This window comes from Portunus trituberculatus, chromosome 42 (genome assembly GCF_017591435.1).
Source record: "Portunus trituberculatus isolate SZX2019 chromosome 42, ASM1759143v1, whole genome shotgun sequence".
Classification (NCBI taxonomy): domain Eukaryota; kingdom Metazoa; phylum Arthropoda; class Malacostraca; order Decapoda; family Portunidae; genus Portunus; species Portunus trituberculatus.
The window spans coordinates 30712631-30733424 of NC_059296.1; the positions used below are offsets into that span (position 1 = coordinate 30712631).

Genomic DNA, 20794 nt, shown 5'->3' on the forward strand with positions numbered 1-20794 from the left:
AGCAGATCAAACAGTGAATTACACACACACACACACACACACACACACACACATATATATATATATATATATATATATATATATATATATATATATATATATATATAGATAGATAGATAGATAGATAGATAGATAGATAGATAGATATACGTATATGAGAATGAATATTGAAGATCAAGTGATTCAAATGTATCTTTATTGACTGTAGTAAGTTACATATAAATTTCTCCCTTACAGACTCTAGGTATATATATGTGTACATATGTAAGTCTTTTTTTATGTAGTATATATATATATATATGTTTATATAATGTTGACCCAGGAGGCGCCGCCCTGTACGGCGCGGGTCACGGCTGGCTGCTGGCTGGCGGCCAGGCCGACGCGCACACAAAGGTTTTAGGACGCAAAGATAATTGGTTTTTGTCAATCACAATTAATTTGTTATCTGAATTGAATATTATGCTAAACACCTATCTTGGTGGCGTCCTTTTCCAACACAGACACAAACAAATTACCGAAACTTTTTTACATTTTCTTTTTCCTTTACCAGCAGGGAGCTGTGTCAGCAGTCCACTTCCCCTGCCTGGCTTGCCTGGCCTGCCTGGCCTGCCTCACACGCCAACATTCCGGCGGCACATTTTCCCTTGCTGCCCTGTACACCGCCTGCCAGTCCGGGACGACACACACACACACACACACACACACACACATACACACACACACACACACACACACACACGTATACACCACGGAAAACATGTTACGTTTGTGAAATATACATTTGGCGTGTACCTGCAGCGGGAATGTTGAGCAACACACCTGTCCGGCACACCTGCTCCTTAGCGCTTACCTCGCGGCTGGCGGGGCAGCGCGCAGGGCTCCATCATGTCAGTAATTAGTTCAAGATGGAAACTGTCAAAACGATGGAAGTCGACGAAAACACTTTTCTTCACTTTCAAATACTGTCACTTGAATATTTAATGGAAAAAAAAAAACTTTCGATGCAACATTCTTTTTGTTTCTTTGGTTTTGATGATTTAAACTTGATAGTTTTTTGCGTCTTGCCCCCATTAACTTTTCATATTCTTTGCCAACGTCAAATTACTATTATTTTTATTATCATTATTGTTAATTATTATTATTATTATTATTATTATTATTATTATTATTATTTATTATTATTATTATCATTATTATTATTATTATCATCATCATTACCATCATTAACGACAAGTTTACTCTGGTGTGTATATTTTGGCTTTTAGTTGTGCTGCTCCACAATGACTCAAATCAGTCCACTACAAATGCCGAAGTTGCAAAATATTGGTATCTTTCTCTTGCTTCCTGATTCATCTGTAAAATTTCGAACTTATCAGTAGTGAATGGTTCGTTTTCCGGAGGTGCGTCACCCGCAGTGTGTGCGCGCCACTTACAGGAAATATTTCATCTTCCCTTCTGGAGTCTGGAGCCCAAGCACTCACTCGCTCGCTCGCTCCCAGTCAAACGGCATGACATTTTATATTCCTTTAAGCCTTTGCATGCTTCACAGATTTCCATCAGGCTCCTCTTCCTCATATTTTCCTGTATTTTTGCCATTTTCCTCTCATTCCACGACGACGACGCCATCCTTATCTCCAGCCTCCAGTTATTGAGTCGAGCTGAGCCACCGACTCACAACACGGCCACCGGAGGGTTCGCTGAGCCACACACACGAGGGCACGACTCACCACAACAACAACAACAAACAACAAGAACATCAACAAAGTAGGTTCTTCCGGATGACTCTGAAGGGAAGAAGGGGAGGAGAGGATGAAGAGGAGGGGTGGAGGAGTAGTGACGGTGGAAGAGGAGGAGGAGAAGGAGGAGGAGGAGGAGGAGGAGGAGGAGGAGGAGGAGGAGGAGGAGGAGGAGGAGGAGAAGGAGGAGGAAAAGAAAGAGGAGGAGGAGGAGGAGGAGGAGGAGAAGGAAAAGAAAGAGGAGGAGGAGGAGGAGGAGGAGGAGGAGGAACAGAGGAAGGAGGAAGAAAAGGAAAAAAAAAAGAGGAGGAAGCTGAGGAGGAGGATGCAGAAGAAGAGGAGGAGGAGGAAAAGGAGGAGAAGGAGGAGGAGGAGGAGGAGGAAGACGAGGGATTGAAAAGAAGAAGAAAAAGAAGAAAAAGAAAGATGAAAAAACAGAAGAAAGAAGTTAGTTTCGACGAGGGAGAAATGAGAAAGAATAAGGAATGACAAGTAGAGAGGCAAGGAAGAAGATGTACTACATCTCTCTCTCTCTCTCTCTCTCTCTCTCTCTCTCTCTCTCTCTCTCTCTCTCTCTCTCTCTCTCTCTCTCTCTCTCTCACACACACACACACACACACACACACACACACACACACACACACACACACACACACACACACACACGACAGAGGAAGGCCGCGAGAATGCAGTTAAAGGAAGAAGAAGACAGAAGAAAGAAGGGAAGGGAAGGGAAGGGAAAAGAAGGGAAGGAAAGGGAAGGGAAGGCAAGGGAAGGAAGGATTACTATAGGTCTTGCAGGTCACTGTGACCCACTATGTACTCTACACTGTTTTAATGCTCATAAAAATGGTCTCCGTTACAAAATAGACTCTATGTACACATCTCGCTCTCACGCTGTCTCTGATCGGGTTTGTTTGTCGTGGGAGGTGAAAAACACTGCTCGCCGTGCTGCGGGGGGCATCTTGGATCACTTGGCGAGGTCTCAGCGGCGAAGGAGGAAAGGTTACACTGCAAGAGTCACTGCCACATACATACACACACACACACACACACACACACACACACACACACACATACACGAGCCCCTCCACCTGCAATGTCTAGTTCACCCGCTGGACTCATCATGACAAGACGTAGATTGTATGTAATAATAGTAGATTTATGTTCCCCTTTTGGTCTCATTACAAACACACGCCACAAGGTTGGTTAGTTCGTCTAGTGTATGTAGGTCACGTTTTTCTGGCCAAGTCTGAACACAACTCCCATGGTCCAGTTCACCTCGGGGCCTGATTCATTGCTGCCTCCCGCTGTAATTGCTCATCGCACACTGCATGGTGGACTGATCTAGGAGGAATCACTGTGCAATTTTCACTTACACTATTCCCTCAGTTCGTAAAAAGACACTGGCTGGCACACGCGTCACCACACCTTACTTCACGCTGCGGGAGACATGAAGTGTGTGTGTGTGTGTGTGTGTGTGTGTGTGTGTGTGTGTGTGTGTGTGTGTGTGTGTGTGTGTGTGTATGTGGCGGCGAGCAAGAGCAGGAGGGAAGTGACTTCGAGGGAGAGGTGACCTTGAGGTTTTAGTTCATTTGGAGTCAGGTGACGGCCAGAAGCATGAGGGTTGCTAGCCAAACGCCCAACATCGCGTGCCGCCCGTGGGTGTGGGCGGAGGAGCGCGAGGAGGAGGAGGAGACAGAGGAGGTGGCCGACCCTGTAGTGCTGGCGGCGGCGGAGTTGGTACCGTGCATGGCCTGCGGATGTTCTCCTGACGGGGGAAGAGTGTGGGAAGAAAAAGAGGTGAGAACTGGATACAATACTGGAATATATGAATAATGATGATGGAAAGAGCAATATATAAGTTTGTAAGGCGGAAAAAGAGGACAAAGAGAAGAAGGAGAAAGAAGACTGAAGACATGAACTCGTTACCTTTAGCAATATCCTACCTAGTTCACTCTAATCTAACCTGTGTGTGGTGCAAGCAACTAACTAACCAGAGAGAGAGAGAGAGAGAGAGAGAGAGAGAGAGAGAGAGAGAGAGAGAGAGAGAGAGAGAGAGAGAGAGAGAGAGAGAGAGAGAGAGAGAGAGAGAGAGAGAGAGAGAGAGAGAGAGAGAGAGAGAGAGAGAGAGAGAGAGTTCAGATGAAGGAATAAGTATAAGAGTGAGTGTTCGAATATTACAAGTAAAAAAAAAAAAAACACAATGATTGGAAACTGCATCAATATACCGAATCATATAAAATGCATATAAAAATGTAACAAAGGGGGAAAAATATTTTATTACATAGAAAATGGGGAGGTTGGACAACAAAAAATCAGACAACAATTGTCAATCAGCACAAAAGAGCCACAAACACAACACAGTGGTGCGTAACGAGGCCGCCAACCCGAAATGTTTACACCACACCCGAGGCTCGCACGCCACACTCAAACCCAAACACTGGCAAAAAAATACGAGAATGGCAACTATCACACCACAAAAATGATATAAATATAATGGCGTTTTTTTGTGCCTGAGTTGCTTCCATGAGGGAGAGACTGTCTCTCTCTCCATAATTCGTATATTTGAAATATCTCTCTCCTTGCTTTATACTTCGCAATATTTTTGTGATGTGGTTTATTTGACATGATTATTACTCTGTGTGTGTGTGTGTGTGTGTGTGTGTGTGTGTGTGTGTGTGTGTGTGTGTGTGTGTGTGTGTGTGTGTGAGTGCACGTGCGCGCAGCACCCGATTACTTCATTGTTGGGAGCCCAAGTTGAATGAACTAACCAATCGATCACTTCTGCGTCAAGTGAAGGCCGCTGCGACCTTGAACTCATTGTGAAAGCCAGCGTGACATCTCCCTCTCCACCCCACTGAGTGATTGGAGGCAGTAATCCACAACTATTTCAATCATAACCAAAATGGAATTACAACACAAATCCTTATACTTTCCCTCAACGAAGCGAGTCACTAATTCCGCCATAAGGGTGGAGGCAAACCTGCCATTATGTCAACTGTTGGCATGAATAACCTTACAGCCACCACCACTCAACCCTCATCACACTCTGACGTAAACGACGCACTTGCCGCGATTCACACGTATCGCGGCTCAATGTAAATCGCAGCCACTACAGAAAGGCGCGGTTCTGCCTCATTGATTTAGGGTCCGCCAGTTCCCTCCCCCTGTGAACCCCGCACCCATCACGACGCTGTGAATGACACCAGCTGCCGGGTTGGCGGGTTCCTCTTAGCTACGGTCCCTCCAAACCTTTAACTCACCGATGACGACGTGGAGCATAACAGACGCCATCTCCAGGGAGGCTGGTGCGCAGGTGTAGTTGCCGCTGTCAGCCATGGAGACGGAGGCGATGGTAAGGGTCCCGATGGAGGTGTCCGGGGGCTTGCGGTGCACTGTCAACTGGTAACTGTCTGAGTTGGTACCCACCACGCGGCGGTTACCCTGTGGAGAGGCAAAGAGGATGGCCAAGGTGAGATACAGTCAGGTAGTAAAGTTAGGTGAAGGTGAGGCAAGGTGCTGTGCAGTGAGGAAGTTTTTTTTTTTACATTACAAGGGCACTGGCCAAGGGAAAACAAAGTGTTGGAAAAAAAATCCTGCTGGTTGCCAGGCCCTGTTAAGAGGAAAGTAGGAGAAAGAAAAACAAAAAATCTAAAAGGAGGGTCCAGTTAACGTAAGAGGTGTCTTGACACTCCTCTTTTGAAAGAGTTTAAGTCATAGGCAGGTGGAAATACAGACACAGGTAGAGAGTTCCAGAGTTTACCAGTGTAGGGAATGAAGGAGTGAAGATACTGGTTAACTCTTGCATTAGGAAGATGGACAGAATAGGGATGAGAAGAAGTAGAGAGTCTTGTGCAGCGAGGCCGCAGGAGGGGGAAGGCATGCAGTTAGCAAGTTCAGAAGAGCAGACAGCATGAAAACAGCGGTAGAAGACAGATAAAGATGCAACATTGCGGCGGTGACTTAAAGAATCAAGACAGTCAGTTAGAGGAGAAGAGTTGATAAGACGAAAAGCTTTAGATTCCACCTTGTTTAGTAAAGCTGTGTGTGTGGATCCCCCCCAGACATGAGAGCCATACTCCATACACGGGCGGATAAGGCCCTTGTACAGAGCAAGCAGCTGGGAGGGAGAAAAATGGACGAAGACGCCACAGGACACCTAACTTCTTGGAAGCTGATTTAGCAAGAGTAGAGATGTGAAATTTCCAGTTTAGATTTTTAGTGAAGGATAGACCGAGTGTGTTTAATGTAGAGGAGAGGGAAGTTGAGTGTTATTGAAGAAGAGAGGATAGTTGTCTGGAAGGTTATGTCGAGTAGATAGTTGTAGAAATTGAGTTTTTGAGGCATTGAACAAAACCAGGTTTTCTCTGCCCCAATCAGAAACAAGTGAAAGATCAGAAGTTAGGCGTCCTATAGCATCTCGCCTTGAGTCATTTAATTGTTGTTGGGTTGGGCGTCTGTTGAACGCTGTTGAATAATGCAAGGTGGTATCATCAGCATAGGAGTGGATAGGGCATTGAGTCAGATTTAGGAGATCATTGATGAATAATAGAAAGAGAGTGGGTGATAGGACAGAACCCTGTGGAACACCACTGTTGATAGTTTTAGGGAAGAACAGTGACCGTCTACTACAGCAGCAATAGAACGATCGGAAAGGAAACTGGAGATGAAGGTACAGAGAGAAGGATAGAATCCGTAGGAGGGTAGTTTAGAAATTAAAGATTTGTGCCAGACTCTATCGAAGGCTTTCGATATGTCAAGGCCGACAGCAAAGGTTTCACCGAAGTCCCTAAAAGAGGATGACCAAGATTCAGTTAGGAAAGTAAGAAGATCACCAGTAGATCTGCCTTTACGGAAACCATACTGGCAATCAGAGAGAAGGTTGTGAGCTGATAGATGCCTCATTATCTTCCTATTAAGGATAGACTCAAAGGCTTTAGAAAGGCAGGAAATCAAAGCTATAGGGCGGTAGTTAGAAGGATTGGAGTGGTCACCTTTTTTAGGGACAGGTTGAATGTGAGCAAACTTCCAGCAAGAAGGATAAATAGAAGTAGAGAGACACAGATGAAAGAGTTTGACCAGGCAGTGAGCGAGTTCGGAAGCACAGTTTTTGAGAACAACAGGAGGGACTCCATCCGGACCGTAAGCCTTCCGAGAATCAAGGCCAGAGAGGGCCAGGAAAACGTCTTTATAAAGAATTTTAATTTTAGGGATGAAGTAGTCAGAGGGTGGAGGAGTAGGAGGAATATGCCCAGAATCATCCAAAGTTGAGTTGGTAGCAAAGGTTTGAGCGAAGAGTTCAGCTTTAGAAAAGAAGAGACAGCTGTAGAGCCATCTGGATGAAGTAAAGGAGGGAAAGACGAAGAAGTAAAGTTGTTAGAGATATTATTGGCTAGATGCCAGAAATCTCGAGAGGAGTTAGAATTGGAAAGACTTTGACATTTTCTATTGATGAAAGAGTTTTTAGTAAGTTGGAGAATAGATTTGGCATGATTACGGGCAGAAATATATAGGGCATGAGTTTCAGCAGTTGGATGGCTACGGAACCGTTTGTGAGCCGCCTCTCTATCATTGACAGCACGAGAACAAGCAGAGTTAAACCAAGGCTTTTTAGCTTTAGGGTTAGAGAAAGTATGAGGAATGTATAGCTCCATGCCAGAGATAATCACCTCTGTTATGCGCTCGGCACAAAGAGAAGGATCTCTGACATGAAAACAATAATCATCCCAAGGGAAATCAGAATAGTACTGCCTTAGTTCCTCCCACTTAGCAGAGTTAAAATGCCAGAAGCACCTCCGCTTAGGCGGGTCCTGAGGCTGCACTGGAGTGATAGAACAGGTAACGGAAATTAGATTGTGGTCGGAGGAGCCCAACGGAGAGGAAAGTTTAACAGAGTAAGCAGAAGGGTTGGAGGTTAGGAAAAGATCAAGAATGTTGGGCGTGTCTCCAAGGCGGTCAGGAATACGGGTAGGGAACTGCACTAGCTGCTCTAGGTCATGAAGGATAGCAAAGTTGAAGGTTTGTTCACCAGGTTGGTCAGTGAAAGAAGATGAAAGCCAAAGCTGGTGGTGAACATTGAAATCCCTAAAATGGAGATCTCAGCAAAAGGAAAGTGAGATAAGATGTGCTCCACCTTGGAAGTCAAATAGTCAAAGAATTTTACATAGTCAGAGGAATTAGGTGAGAGGTATACAGCACAGATGAATTTAGTTAGAGAGTGACATTGAAGTCTTAGCCAGATGGTAGAAAATTCTGAAGATTCAAGATTGTGGGCACGAGAGCAAGTGGTGTCGTTACGCACGTATGCGCAACATCCAGCTTTGGATTGAAAATGAGGATAGAGCAAGTAGGAGGGAACAGAAAAGGGCTGCTGTCAGTAGTCACAGACAACTGTGTTTCAGTTAGGAAGAGAAGATGAGGTTTAGTAGAGGAGAGGTGGTGTTCCACAGATTGAAAATTAGAACGAAGGCCACGAATGTTGCAGAAATTGATAGTGAAAGTATTAGATGAAGTGTCAAGACACCCAAGGTCGACAGCAGAGGGGCAGTCCGACCTGGGGACATTTATGGTCCCCTCCCCAGAGGGGGACTCCGAGGCAGGGCGTGGTGAAGCCATTATTAAATTTTGATTTGAAGAGAGTGTAAAAGTGTAAGGTGTTGTAGTGTAGTGTAGGAAGTAGTAGAAGTTGTCTTTAGAGGGCAGGCTGCAGCTGCTCAATTGTATAAATGAGACCACAAAGGGAACCGGGAATAGAGGACACGGGGAATCACTCAGTCTGCAGCACTGCCTACATCCCCGTAAGTACCTCTCCTGGAGTATTCCACCGGGCGGCAGGTGACTACTGCCTACTCCTATTGTGTTGTGTCCCGTTACTCGTATGGAAGGCGTTTACGTTAATGTTAAGACAGCGGCAAGGGCTCGAAGAGGAGGAGGAGGAGGAGGAGGAGGAGGAGGAGGAGGAGGAGGAGGAGGAGGAGGAGAAAGAAAAGGATATGTAGTAGTAGTAGTAGTAGTAGTAGTAGTAGTAGTAGTAGTAGTAGTAGTAGTAGTAGTAGGAGGAGGAGGAGGAGGAGGAGGAGGAGGAGGAGGAGGAGGAGGAGGAGGAGGAGGAGGAGGAGGAGGAGGAGGAGGAGGAGGAGGAGGAGGAAGAGGAGGAGGAGGAGATGGTAGAGGAAGAGCAGGAGGAGGAGGAGGAGGAGGAGAAGGACGAGGAGGAGGAGGAGAACGGAGAGAAGGAGGAGGAGGAGGAGAGGAGAGGAGAGGAGAGGAGAGGAGGAAGAGGAAAGAGACAGTGTTGTTGACTGTTAAATCGTGTGTATAGTTTTGTTTTTCATCATTCTGGTGAATTTGTGCCGCAGTTTCCAAGTCGGTGGTTTCATTCGAGGAATATTGTGTGTGTGGGGGGGGGAGGATGTCTGAAGCTGAACAAAGACATGTTTGAATGTGTGTTACTCGGTTGATGAAAGTTAAATTTTTCAGACCCGTTACATATGAAGTCACAAGTACTTTAAAGCATCTGTGTGTATCCCAATGAGAGTGACTTGTGATGTGCTTGAGACGCCAGGCAGCCAGTGTGCTTAGTTCCACTCCTCGCCTTCCGTGCTCACATTTTCCCTTGGCAAAGTCTGGTCCAGCCTCAAGCGGTAGACAGTAACAATGCGCGGTCTTCCCTTGGGTGTTGGCGCAGACCGGCACGCCTGGGACTTCTCAACACGTTCCCAAAAGTTTAGCTATTGTCACGTCATCCTGTGATGACACGTTTCCAGAACTGCCAACCACTGCCATCACCACCGTCTTTGGATTACGTGTATCTTTTAAAGTAAATTGCCCTGTGAATTTCACACCAATTTATCTATTTACTATTTTTTAAGTTACTCTGCCGCCATTACGAGCGGCGGAAGGCGTCACTCTTCCGTTCCGTGATGGCATCATTTGGCATCTGTTAGAGACGCTGACAAGACATCAATGTGCGGCAGGGAGAGAGGAAGGGAGGAGAGGAGGAAGCGGAGAGTGGGAAGGCAGAGAGGCGGCATGACGAGGCTTTGTCAGCCCGCCAGGCGCAGGGACTTCTTCATCCCGGCCAGGGTGGGGAAGGCAGCACTAATGCACAGGGAGGCGGTGGTGGAGTGATGGTGCTTGGGGTGAGGAAGACAGCACTAAGGCACAGGGAGGGGTTGGTGAGGTGTTTGGGATGAGGAAGGCAGCACTAAGGCACAGGAGGGGTTGGTGGGGTGTTTGGGGTGAGGAAGGCACCACTAAGGCACAGGGAGGGGTTGGTGGGGTGTTTGGGGTGAGGAAGCCAGCACTAAGGCACAGGGAGGGGTTGGTGGGGTGGTGGGGTGTTTGGGGTGAGGAAGGCAGCACAAAGCCACAGGGAGGGGTTGGTGGGGTGGTGGTGGTGGTGGGGTGAGGAAGGCAGCACTAAGCCACAGGGAGGGGTTGGTGGGGTGTTTGGGGTGAGGAAGGCAGCACTAAGGCACAGGGAGGGGTTGGTGGGGAGGTGGTGGTGGTGGGATGAAGAAGGCAGCACTAAGACACAGGGAGGCAGTGATGGGGTGGTGGGTTGGTGGTGTTGGGGGTGTGGGTTGTTGGCGGAGTGAGGTAAGAGGAGCTCTGTGCGTCACTCACATGGTACCAGAAGATGTAGGTGGGCTCCTCCAGCGCGTCGGTGATGACACACTGAATGTTGACGGTGGAGCCACTTTTGACGTAGATGTCTGACTTGCCGGTGATGCTGACGGTTGGGGCTGCGCGGGGAAGGAAGGGCAGGAAAGAAAATGAGGTGAGGAAAACGGAAATTATTATACTAAAGCATTTATTCATCAGTGATATGATCATTAAGGTGAATAATTACTTGGGATGTTTGTGGATATTCGTGCAAATTTAACAGATCACATTTTACAAACTTTTATAGCAATTCTTCATTACTAGTCCATACAAAGCCTTCAAATATTTTTTTCACCATTGCTCTATATAAGTTCAAGTGATTTCTTTCGCGTAACAATCACAATAAAAAAATAATTTTAGTCATATGAACAAGGCTGCGTCTGAATGCCTAATGTTAATCGAATAATGTTAATCGAAAAATAAGTAAATAAAAAAGTGATTCAGAAAATATATATGAACCAACACTACAATCCAATAAAGAAAACGAAGCATGAAATTCAAGACGTAAGCGAGAAACAAAAAGTTTGGCCTCGTTCTGGTGAAGTGCAAACACAAGAGCTCCTCGAGACTCACTGATGACACTCAGGTCGACGAAGTGGCTCATCTTGGGCTCCGTGGACACCTGGCACTCGTACTTGCCCGCGTCCCGCTCCTGCACGTAGCGTACCTGCAGCGTCCACGTCTGCGTCTGCGCCTCATGCCACGCCGAGAAGCGCTCGTCCGAGATGAAGGTGTAGCGGTCCACCGTCAGGATGTGTGAGTCGCGGTTCCTGATCCATGAGACCTGAAGGTGAGGAAGAAGAGTGATTGACTGACTGATGCACTGACTAATTGGTTCACTGATCGATTGACTGGCTGCTAAACTGACTGATCGGTTCACTGATTGACTAGTGTTTCAAGCAGTCACATTGAGCCTTGAGGGATGAACGAGAGCGAAGAAATAAAAAATCTGTTTGTGAATGACGTATTTACTATATATAAGCCATTACCCTCGTTAAATTTTCCCATATCGTCAGAGAGAAGGGATGAAGGAGAGGGAGATGGGGAGTAAACATAATTCCCTGCAAACAGAGAACGCTAAAAATAGAATTGCTGGATAAAGAAAGGAGGAGAGGGAAGGAAAGAAGGACAGATGGAGGGGAAAGTGTGAAAGAAGGTGGAAGGGGAGGAGAAAACGGATGAGAGCAAGAAAAGTAAAGCTAGCCAAGGAGAGAGAGAGAGAGAGAGAGAGAGAGAGAGAGAGAGAGAGAGAGAGAGAGAGATGAGCGTTAAAAGAAAAAAAATGGACAGTGAAGGCGGCGAGCGGTAAGAGCGTTGGTGAAGGAAGGCGGCAGCGGATGTGGGTCACTGCCGGCATTATTTAGGCAGAAAAAAAGAGAGAGAGAGAGAGAGAGAGAGAGAGAGAGAGAGAGAGAGAGAGAGAGAGAGAGATGGTGAAAGGAGACGCCCCCACAGCGGTATCCCTTCCCAGCACTCCCTGGCGCCTGCATGGCCATCGCTTCACTCCCATCGTCTCTCTTAATATCAAGTGAAAATGTCCCCACGAATATTATATGCCGACCTGACATGAATAATTTCACAGACCTTGTTTTATCTCCACCATTCGTTAAACATTTGTCTCCTTCTTTAAACGGCAGATTTCAAACGAACATTATATATCTACTGGCCTCATTTGCGTCTCTCTGTAAGTTTCCCTTTGTCTTCTTACTGTACAAATTGACTTAAGCCGTGATAATTATGTGCATATAAAACTAGAATGCTGTTTCTTTTGTTTTCTTTATGGATATAGAAGCTGTGATCCTTTGGTATTTCTGTCCAACACCTCTTACGCCAGGTCAGTGTGTGTCATGCCTTTTGGTCAGGCGGATTAATATTAAGTCTTCAGAGGGTCAACAGGTCTGCTGCTTCTTGCTCTCCCTGTAGCTGTTTGTGTCTTACGATCAAAATACACAAAACTGGGCAGGATCCTCCCTACTATTGAGATTCTCTTTAAGACTAACAGTACTGATGTAAAATTCAACGGCACTCTACCGGTGTGCTAAATAATACATGTTTCTGGTCCTAATTCATTCCAAACTCCTCCGCCTCTCTCTCTCTCTCTCTCTCTCTCTCTCTCTCTCTCTCTCTCTCTCTCTGACTCTCTGAGAATGGCTGGCACACTGGTTACGTTGTGATTCCCGACGTGGGGTGTTCGAGCCTCCATGCAGCGCTATACGGTGGTTGAGGTAACGAGGTAACTCTAATGATACCAGTTCAGTAAAATGCAATGATGCAGGCTGTAATAAATACGAGTAACTATCGGGTCTCACTGGTCACTCCAACCCTTCTAATCTATGTAATCTGCAGTATAACAAGCACCTAACTCCTTCCCTGTCCTGATTACCGCCTCACTTTACGCCACTACACATTTTTCTTGTAATAATTATAATCTGCATTGATCTTCATTTTCGTATTTCCATTTATTTTTTGTCAGTATGGACCTATTTGTGTCATCCTATCTTCCTATGACTTGACTTCATTTAAGAAGGAGGTTCACCGCCACATGTGATGCCTCACCACCACTACATTATCACAGTACGGTCACCAGCACCACAGCGCCCGCACCCTAAGTGTCACTGCTCTCACACACACCGCCAGCCTTAACTCTTTCAGTACTGGGACGCATTTTTACCTTGAGTTTTAGGTGTGATTTTATTTACATTAGGAAGGGTCTATGGAGGTAGAAGATTAATGGCCAGTCTTCACAATTTTAATCTCCACATAAAGTTTTGAAGTATAAAATCACCGAATAAAAAGCAGAATGAGTATGAAAACGCGTCATGGTATTGAAAGGGTTAAGTCACCATTACCATTATCCCAGCCCCCAGGATCACCACCACCGCACCCCTAACCATGCCAGCACACCACACCACATCGTCCATAGCACCACCGCACTTCTCCACACCATCAGCCTCACAACACAAACACACCCATCACCACCACCTCGACCATCCTCCCCAGCACACTTCCAATACTTCAGTAACTAAAACAATACTATTTATTTTATATGGGATAAATTCTCGCTGTATGGACCGTTACGTATGCAAAATTACAACAGTTACAAACAGTAATGGCGATATTAAAGATGTGTGACATGTAGAGGGAGGCGGCGGTGTGTGTACTGAGCCGCGAAATACCGTAACGACACTTCCACCTCGCGTGTGTTCTCGTTGGCGAAAATACTTTACCATTTTATGTATTTTAAGGATCGATTAGATTAGCTCTCCGTACAGCAGGCGGCGGAGTAATCACGGTAATCACATAACGAGTATTGCCACTTATCAATGAGTCAATTATGCCTCATCTCTCAACCTCCTTCAGCTTTAACAGTCCCGTTAGTAGCGTCTCGTTAAACGCTTCCAAATTATTACACACATTTGTTGCAAATAAACTTCACGATTCTTTGCAATTCCCTTCACTCGTTAACCTCTTTGGGTCTTATCACCTTTGTTATCAGCGGGCCTTAACACACTCTCTCGATATTTACACGTACAACTGGGACTCGTTCGCTAAAAGTAAAATAAACCTCCCATTATTTGGTATTATCCTCCTCCTCCTTGCTAACCTCCTTTACGTATAGGATTATTACCTTTGTTACCAGCGGCAGCTCTTACCAACACTCTCACTCAATACCTGCTCTTATTCAACTTTCGTTCAAAGTAAGTAAACTTCGCACCTGGTATCCGCACTTTTACTAAGTCCTTCCCACATTATCACCGTCTCTCTAACACACTTTGGTACAACTGGGACGCGTTCGTTAAAAGTAAGCGTAAACTTCCTAAATTATTTACTGTTGGCCTCCTTCCTCCTTCTCTGCTGACCTCGTTGAGTAGCATTAGCCTCCTCACCTGCTTTCTTCTTTCCAGCCAGCTCTTGCCCCTAAAGGTAGACGCACTTTTGAGGCGAGGGGAGTCGATGGAGAAATGAAAGGCAGTAGGATTGAAAAGCCGCATTAAAAATGAAAGGAATGAGAGGATAGTCATAAAGGAAGACTTAATACTTTTTCCACCTTCTCCTTCTCTTAATAGGAGTACTATCAATATTAATATCTTCTTTAATGGTATTATTGCTATTCCTGTTCCTTTTGTTCTTTCTCTTCACTTTTTTCCTCCTTTCATCCTCTTATGCTATTTTTTTCCCTCTCCTGCCTCCACTACGATTAATTCTGCTGCTGCTGCTGCTGCTGCTGCTATTATTACTACTACTATCTACTACTACTACTACTACTACTACTACTACTACTACTACTACTACTACTACTACTACTACTACTACTACTACTACTACTACTACTACTACTACTACTACTACAGCTACTACTACTACATTTTTGCTGCTACCCCTCTTCCTCTACCTTCTAATTCTACTTATCTTCCATTCCCACTTCCTTCTTCTCCATTACTACTTCTACTACTGCTACTATACTCTTCCTACGACCGCCACCACCACTACCACCACCGACACTATCACTACTACTTAAGAAACTTTGTGACGAAGTTTTCTATAGTCTTAAGACGGAGCAGAAGAGAACAGCTTCACTCACCGACTTGTTCCCGAGATTTTTGATCCTGCAGGGGAGGTATGCGTGCGCCCCAAGCTGTGTGGTCACGTTGACGGGCGAGGACGGGTGGAAGTATGGCCCGGGGAAGGCTCGCCGTCTGTGCCTACCTCCTCGACTACCTGCAGGCGTCTCCTCACCTGAAATAAAGGAAGCAAGATTATTTTTACGTGTTTAGCAGTTACTTTGGTATTCGTGGTTGCTGATGCGAGAATGGAAGTGGGAATATCAAACGTCTTTTAATGGAAGAGAATGGATTAAAGTAAGTTTGGTTAATAGGATCAGAGAGAGAGAGAGAGAGAGAGAGAGAAGATGGGACATGGTGAGAGGAAGTATGTGGCGACAGGACGCGCTGAGGAGCAAAAAGGTGTAGGGAGGAAGTGCAGCAAGAAGAGAGAGAGGGAAGGCGACTTGGCAGACAGGCAGGGAAGCACACAGGGATGAACGGATGGAGGGAGGAAGGAAGTGTGATAGCGTGTGGCGGGAAGATGATGCAGGCGAGGAACTGCACGAGTGGTTAGTAATCCAGATGAGTTTCTTTATGTCCTCTCCCCACTCCCCCAGCCAACTCAACCGTCCCTTACGAGCGAGTGAAAAGCGGCGGCGAGTGTGTGGCAGCAGCGCAGGCATGAAACCCGAGTAAGGGCCATTGCAGCCTTCATCAGCGGTACACTACACGCCCTTATAGCCCAAACAGGATGAGTGGTGGACTGTAAACTGAAAGCATTGAGTTTTTCGGGTGTTTAAATGAGGCGTTGTGCGTTAGAATGTTTCTTCAGACCGAAACAGTCTTGTCCTTGTGAGAAAAATATTCTGTTTTGTGGAGTTGGTCAAAGATATCATTATTTCATTTATCTTTCGTAATTAATCAAGCTGACGTAAGAAAACACACACACACACACACACACACACACACACACACACACACACACACACACACACACACACACACACACACACACACACACACACACACACACACACACACACACACACACACACACACACACACACACACACACACACACACACACTACAACTGTACGTATAATATTATCGTATATGATTTCACGTTCTTGAATCATGTGGTTGTTTGTGAATGTTGAAATATGATAATAATAATAATAATAATAATAATAATAATAATAATAATAATAATAATAATAATAATAATAATAATAACAACAACAACAACAATAATAGCTGGAACAGTAGAGACAACGCTGTCGATAATGTTGCTGACAGTAATAATAAATAAATAAAAACATAAACTAATTACATTCACAATTTTTCTTAACTTGTGTCTGTGGATTTTTCTTCTGTTACGGAAACTGTCAACAAAAAATAGTAACTAGATATATAAACAAAACGTTCATTCTTCCACTTACGAAAAAGAAAACAAGAGTAGAAGAGTAGAAAAGGCAGGCGATAGTTGTCTTTATTTGTTCCACACAGTCGTACAACAGAGTGGGAAGCGTGAAATACAAAGTGTCAAGCATCTCACGCCCACCTTCTAATTAACAGCCTCAAGAATTTCTTTTGCTAGTTTTCATGTCCGGTTTCCCTGTACTGTTAGGGCTAATACGGTGACTCTTGACAAAGGACTTGCTTTTGACATATGGGAACCGTGACCCCAAGAGAATGTCCTTTCTAACCTCGGACTGTGGAAAAGATTCGAACCCATGCGATTGAAGGCCCTTCGACTCCCAAACCGTGTGTGGCCCCACTGTACCAAGGCGGCCCCTACAACAACCTCAACAAATCACAGGCGACAATACCAGGACTCATCTTAAGGCCTCGCATCAAGATTTAGGCAAGATTACAAAAGGCTGCGTCTCGCCTCCCTGCCGCTGCATACTACTTACTGTTAGCTATAATTGTCTTTTCCTTCACAGAAATCGATCACACACACACACACACACACACACACACACACACACACACACACACACACTTCCTCCACTTCAATCACATCTAAATATTTGTTGGTGTTCCTCCGCACAGTTGACGTTCAATCACTAGCAGCAGACAGTTTTTGTAATTACAGCCTGGTCCGCCTGGCAGCGTCGCCCTCACTTTGATGACTATCACATGCATTATTTAAACATCACTTAAACATGAAAAGTAGGTGACGACATTTATCCTTGCATCGTTTTCTCTGTTCTTACTTTTCACTTCTATCATAATACCACGTTTAGACTTCGATGCTTTTACTGATTCTAAATACTCAACGTTATATTACTATACAAAAATCACTGCCATAAACAGATGATGATATCGATCTTCACGTCCTCTTCGTCCTCTTTTACTATAACCTTGTCTACGATACCGGCTTTTAATCAAGATTTTTTGGGGCGATTCTGTCATTTAGTATTACATTACACTAAAGAAACCAATGCAGTGACAAGGAGTCCCGGTCACATTAACAGAAGGGATGAATGGTGTGTCGACAGAGAATGCTAGATATGGAAGCGGATGTAAGAAAAAGACAAACCAGGCCAAACATGAGACGGAAGGAGTGACCGGGAGATGATCTTAGGGAAGGAAGGAAGGTTGTGTGGAGAACAGGATGAAGACAAAGGTTTGATGGAAGTTACAAGTATGGAACAGTGACACCACATGGGCATGGGAGAGGAAGGATAAAGACCCACAGACAGTTTGCACGTAAATATATCAACATAAATATTCTAGGCAAGCGTTAAGATTATACTGTTGGTGTAAAGAATCTAAATATGGAGAATGTCTAAGGAGTCTTGCCGAGATGCTCATTAATATTACTTGCAACTCTAGGCAAGAAGAAATATAAGTAACACTCTCTCTCTCTCTCTCTCTCTCTCTCTCTCTCTCATTACCACCACCACCACCACAACCACCAGCACCACCACATAACACATTACCACTACCTCCACCACCACTAACGGAGGACACACCGCCGCCACCACAACCACCACCGCCACCACCACCACCACCACCGCCACCACCACCACCACCACCACCGCCACCACCACCACCACCACCACCACCACCACTACCGATACCTACTAATATACCGGCATGTAATCGACTTAGGTATTCGAGGCGCGGCGGAAAGCGTACCATTATCAGCGGCGACTGTCAACACGAGCGGAACAAATAACACGGTATAGTGCACGACAAAAAAGTGACTAACTGAATTTACTGAATGTCAAGTACGTGTTCCTGGACCCATAAAATACACACACACACACACACACACACACACACACACACGGTAACAATATGAGATAATGATGTGTGTGTATACCTGTCTGTCTTTCTGCACATCTTCTCACCGTTCGTTACTAGAGGAATAAAGGAATGAAGTGTCCAATACCTTCTTCTTCTCTTTCTCCTCTTCCTCCTCCACCTCCTCACCTGCCTCTTCTTCCTTCATCTCCTCCTCCTCCTCTTCCTCTAGCAGATTGCACCCGTGTAATCCATTAGCGAGTTTTAGAACTTGAATGTCAATCTGCATTTTTAAACGAGACTGATTAAGACTGCTAATGAGAGCACGACACTTGTTGATTGATTTGAGGAACCGTGGCCGACTGACTACTAATGGAGAAAATAACCACAGACACTGAAAGGTTTGAACACTTCCCTAATAACGACATGTTCCAAATTACAGACAGTATTAATGAGAGGGAAGTTTCAAGACATGTGTCCATGTCCTTTGGCTAACTCTATTGATCTGTAAGGGAACTGGCAATTAAGAGAGCTATTTTTTCATATTTTTTTGTTGCCCTTGGCCAGTTTTCTCTCTAATATAAAAGAAAATAATTTACTAGTGAGACGGAGGTTTCAAGGCATTTGTTCCTGTCTTTTGGCTAACTATTGATCTGTAAGGGAACTGGACTGTTTTTTTATATTTTTTGTTGCCTTTGATCAGTATCACTTCTAACATAAAAAAAAAGACGGCATGACACAATTATTACTTCGAAGGATCCTTTACTAAACACCAGAGGCACTGGAGGCTTTGAAAGACATGACCATTTATGTAATTGTTGGGGTATTCTGAAATTACATACTGTCCTTGCAATAATGCACTAAAGAGCTCGACTTACTGATTAATTAGAGGGACCCTGAGTGATTAGATTGGAGAAAAACTAAACCGGATTACTAAAAGAAAAGACTTGATGACACTACAACTTTTGGCTTTTCGTGGCCTCCTTCTAAATCACACACTACAATTGCACTTCATTAATTTGGAGACTCTTAATTGTGATTGTCGTAAATAAAAGCCTAAAACAGAGGCACTGAACGCTTTGAATTATACGTCTTTCTCTTCAGTCACCTGCTTCTTTTGAGATTACGCTTTAAAATTACACCTCCTCCTCTAACTAAGCAAGAAAAGAAACCTCCTGCAGCCACGTATTTTACTTTCTCCACCGTTGAGTGAGGAGATAATGATGAGCAAGGCGTCCGTGGAAATGTTCACGCAGGAAGAATACTCCGTCCATTTACCAAGAGTAGCTTCAGTTTTTAACCTTTGAAGCACAGCCGGACAAGAACCACCGTCGAACAAGTCTCAAGGAATATAAATGTGTAGCACTGATGCAGAAAAAAAACGTGAGTGTCTGAAAGGTGATAGTTTGGGCTCGTGTGCAGACGTGACAAGCGGCTGAATGAATAGCAGATAAGACTCAGGTGGAAAAGGTACTCCGTTATTATAGAAACTAACTACCTCGTAATGCAAGGAGGCAAGTCTGTCCTCGGCCATTAATATGTGATGTCCTATTGATTACGTGAGTTAGTGAGAGAGAGAGAGAGAGAGAGAGAGAGAGAGAGAGAGAGAGATTGGTCTGAGGTTTTGGATCTGTGCTTTAAGTTTTTGTTAGCCTCGACCAGTCTCCGCCGCACCTCAGTCACGATACAGGACACGAATAAACGCATCACTGACACGCTCATGAATAAATGAAGAACGGTCTACTTTCCTCCGTCAATGAGGCTGGCACAACTCTCTCTCTCTCTCTCTCTCTCTCTCTCTCTCTCTCTCTCTCTCTCTCTCTCTCTCTCTCGTCTTTGAGGCTAAAAATAGGAAATATATTCATTTGGATTAAAACTGCATAATACGTCATTTTCTTTCTCTCTTTCTCTACAGTCTTTGAGGATAAAAAATCGTATATATATTCATTTCCTTCCAAAATTGTATAACTCTCTCTCTCTCTCTCTCTCTCTCTCTCTCTCTCTCTCTCTCTCTCTCTCTCTCTCTATGGAGGGCGCCACGATCGTTCCATTCCAGGCTAATAAAGACACTGCTCCTTCCTCCTCCCATACCCGCTCCCCTTGCCTTCCCTTCCCTCACCTTTCCCTTCGTCCTCTTCTCTACTCCATCAACCCTCTGATTCATGGCCCATAATAGCGTCATCTATATGGTTACCGGGTCTCCGCGTTTAATATCTCCATCTCTATTGGCCATTTGTCTTCCTCCTCTCCTTCCTCTACAGCTGCCTTTCTCCTTCCACCTCTCCCAAGTCTTCCACACCCACCCTTCTTCTGGTTTTCCTCCCACCCACTCCACTGTCTCTGTTAACGGGTCTTTATTTTCCTCTTCTCTCTCTCTCTCTCTCTCTCTCTCTCTCTCTCTCTCTCTCTCTCTCTCTCTCTCTCTCTCTCTCTCTCTCTCTCTCTCTCGGGTTTTTTTCATTCCCAGTGTTGGTTTCCATTGGAGTTTTTTTTTTTAGTCCTGTTTGTTAGTCGGTCTTCATCTCCTTCTCTTTCAAAGGTGTCTAAATGTTAATATGTATCCTTTCTCTTTCTCTCTCTCTCTCTC

At 44.9% G+C, this 20794-nt stretch overlaps 1 protein-coding gene across 7 annotated transcripts in view; it reads right to left on the minus strand.

Moving 5' to 3' along the window:
- Positions 1–2298: 2298 nt before the first annotated feature.
- The window catches only part of LOC123517623 (zwei Ig domain protein zig-8-like), a 109509-nt gene continuing 91013 nt past the window's right edge, over positions 2299–20794 (minus strand). For all 7 annotated transcript variants that reach the window (XM_045277909.1, XM_045277912.1, XM_045277906.1 and 4 more), the window contains 5 exons: positions 14989–15143; positions 10980–11190; positions 10368–10486; positions 5003–5183; positions 2299–3507 (listed from right to left, as the gene is read on the minus strand). In XM_045277909.1, coding sequence (XP_045133844.1) covers positions 3338–3507; positions 5003–5183; positions 10368–10486; positions 10980–11190; positions 14989–15143 — 836 coding nt within the window. In that variant the 3' untranslated portion in view covers positions 2299–3337. The remainder of the gene's footprint in view (positions 3508–5002; positions 5184–10367; positions 10487–10979; positions 11191–14988; positions 15144–20794) is intronic.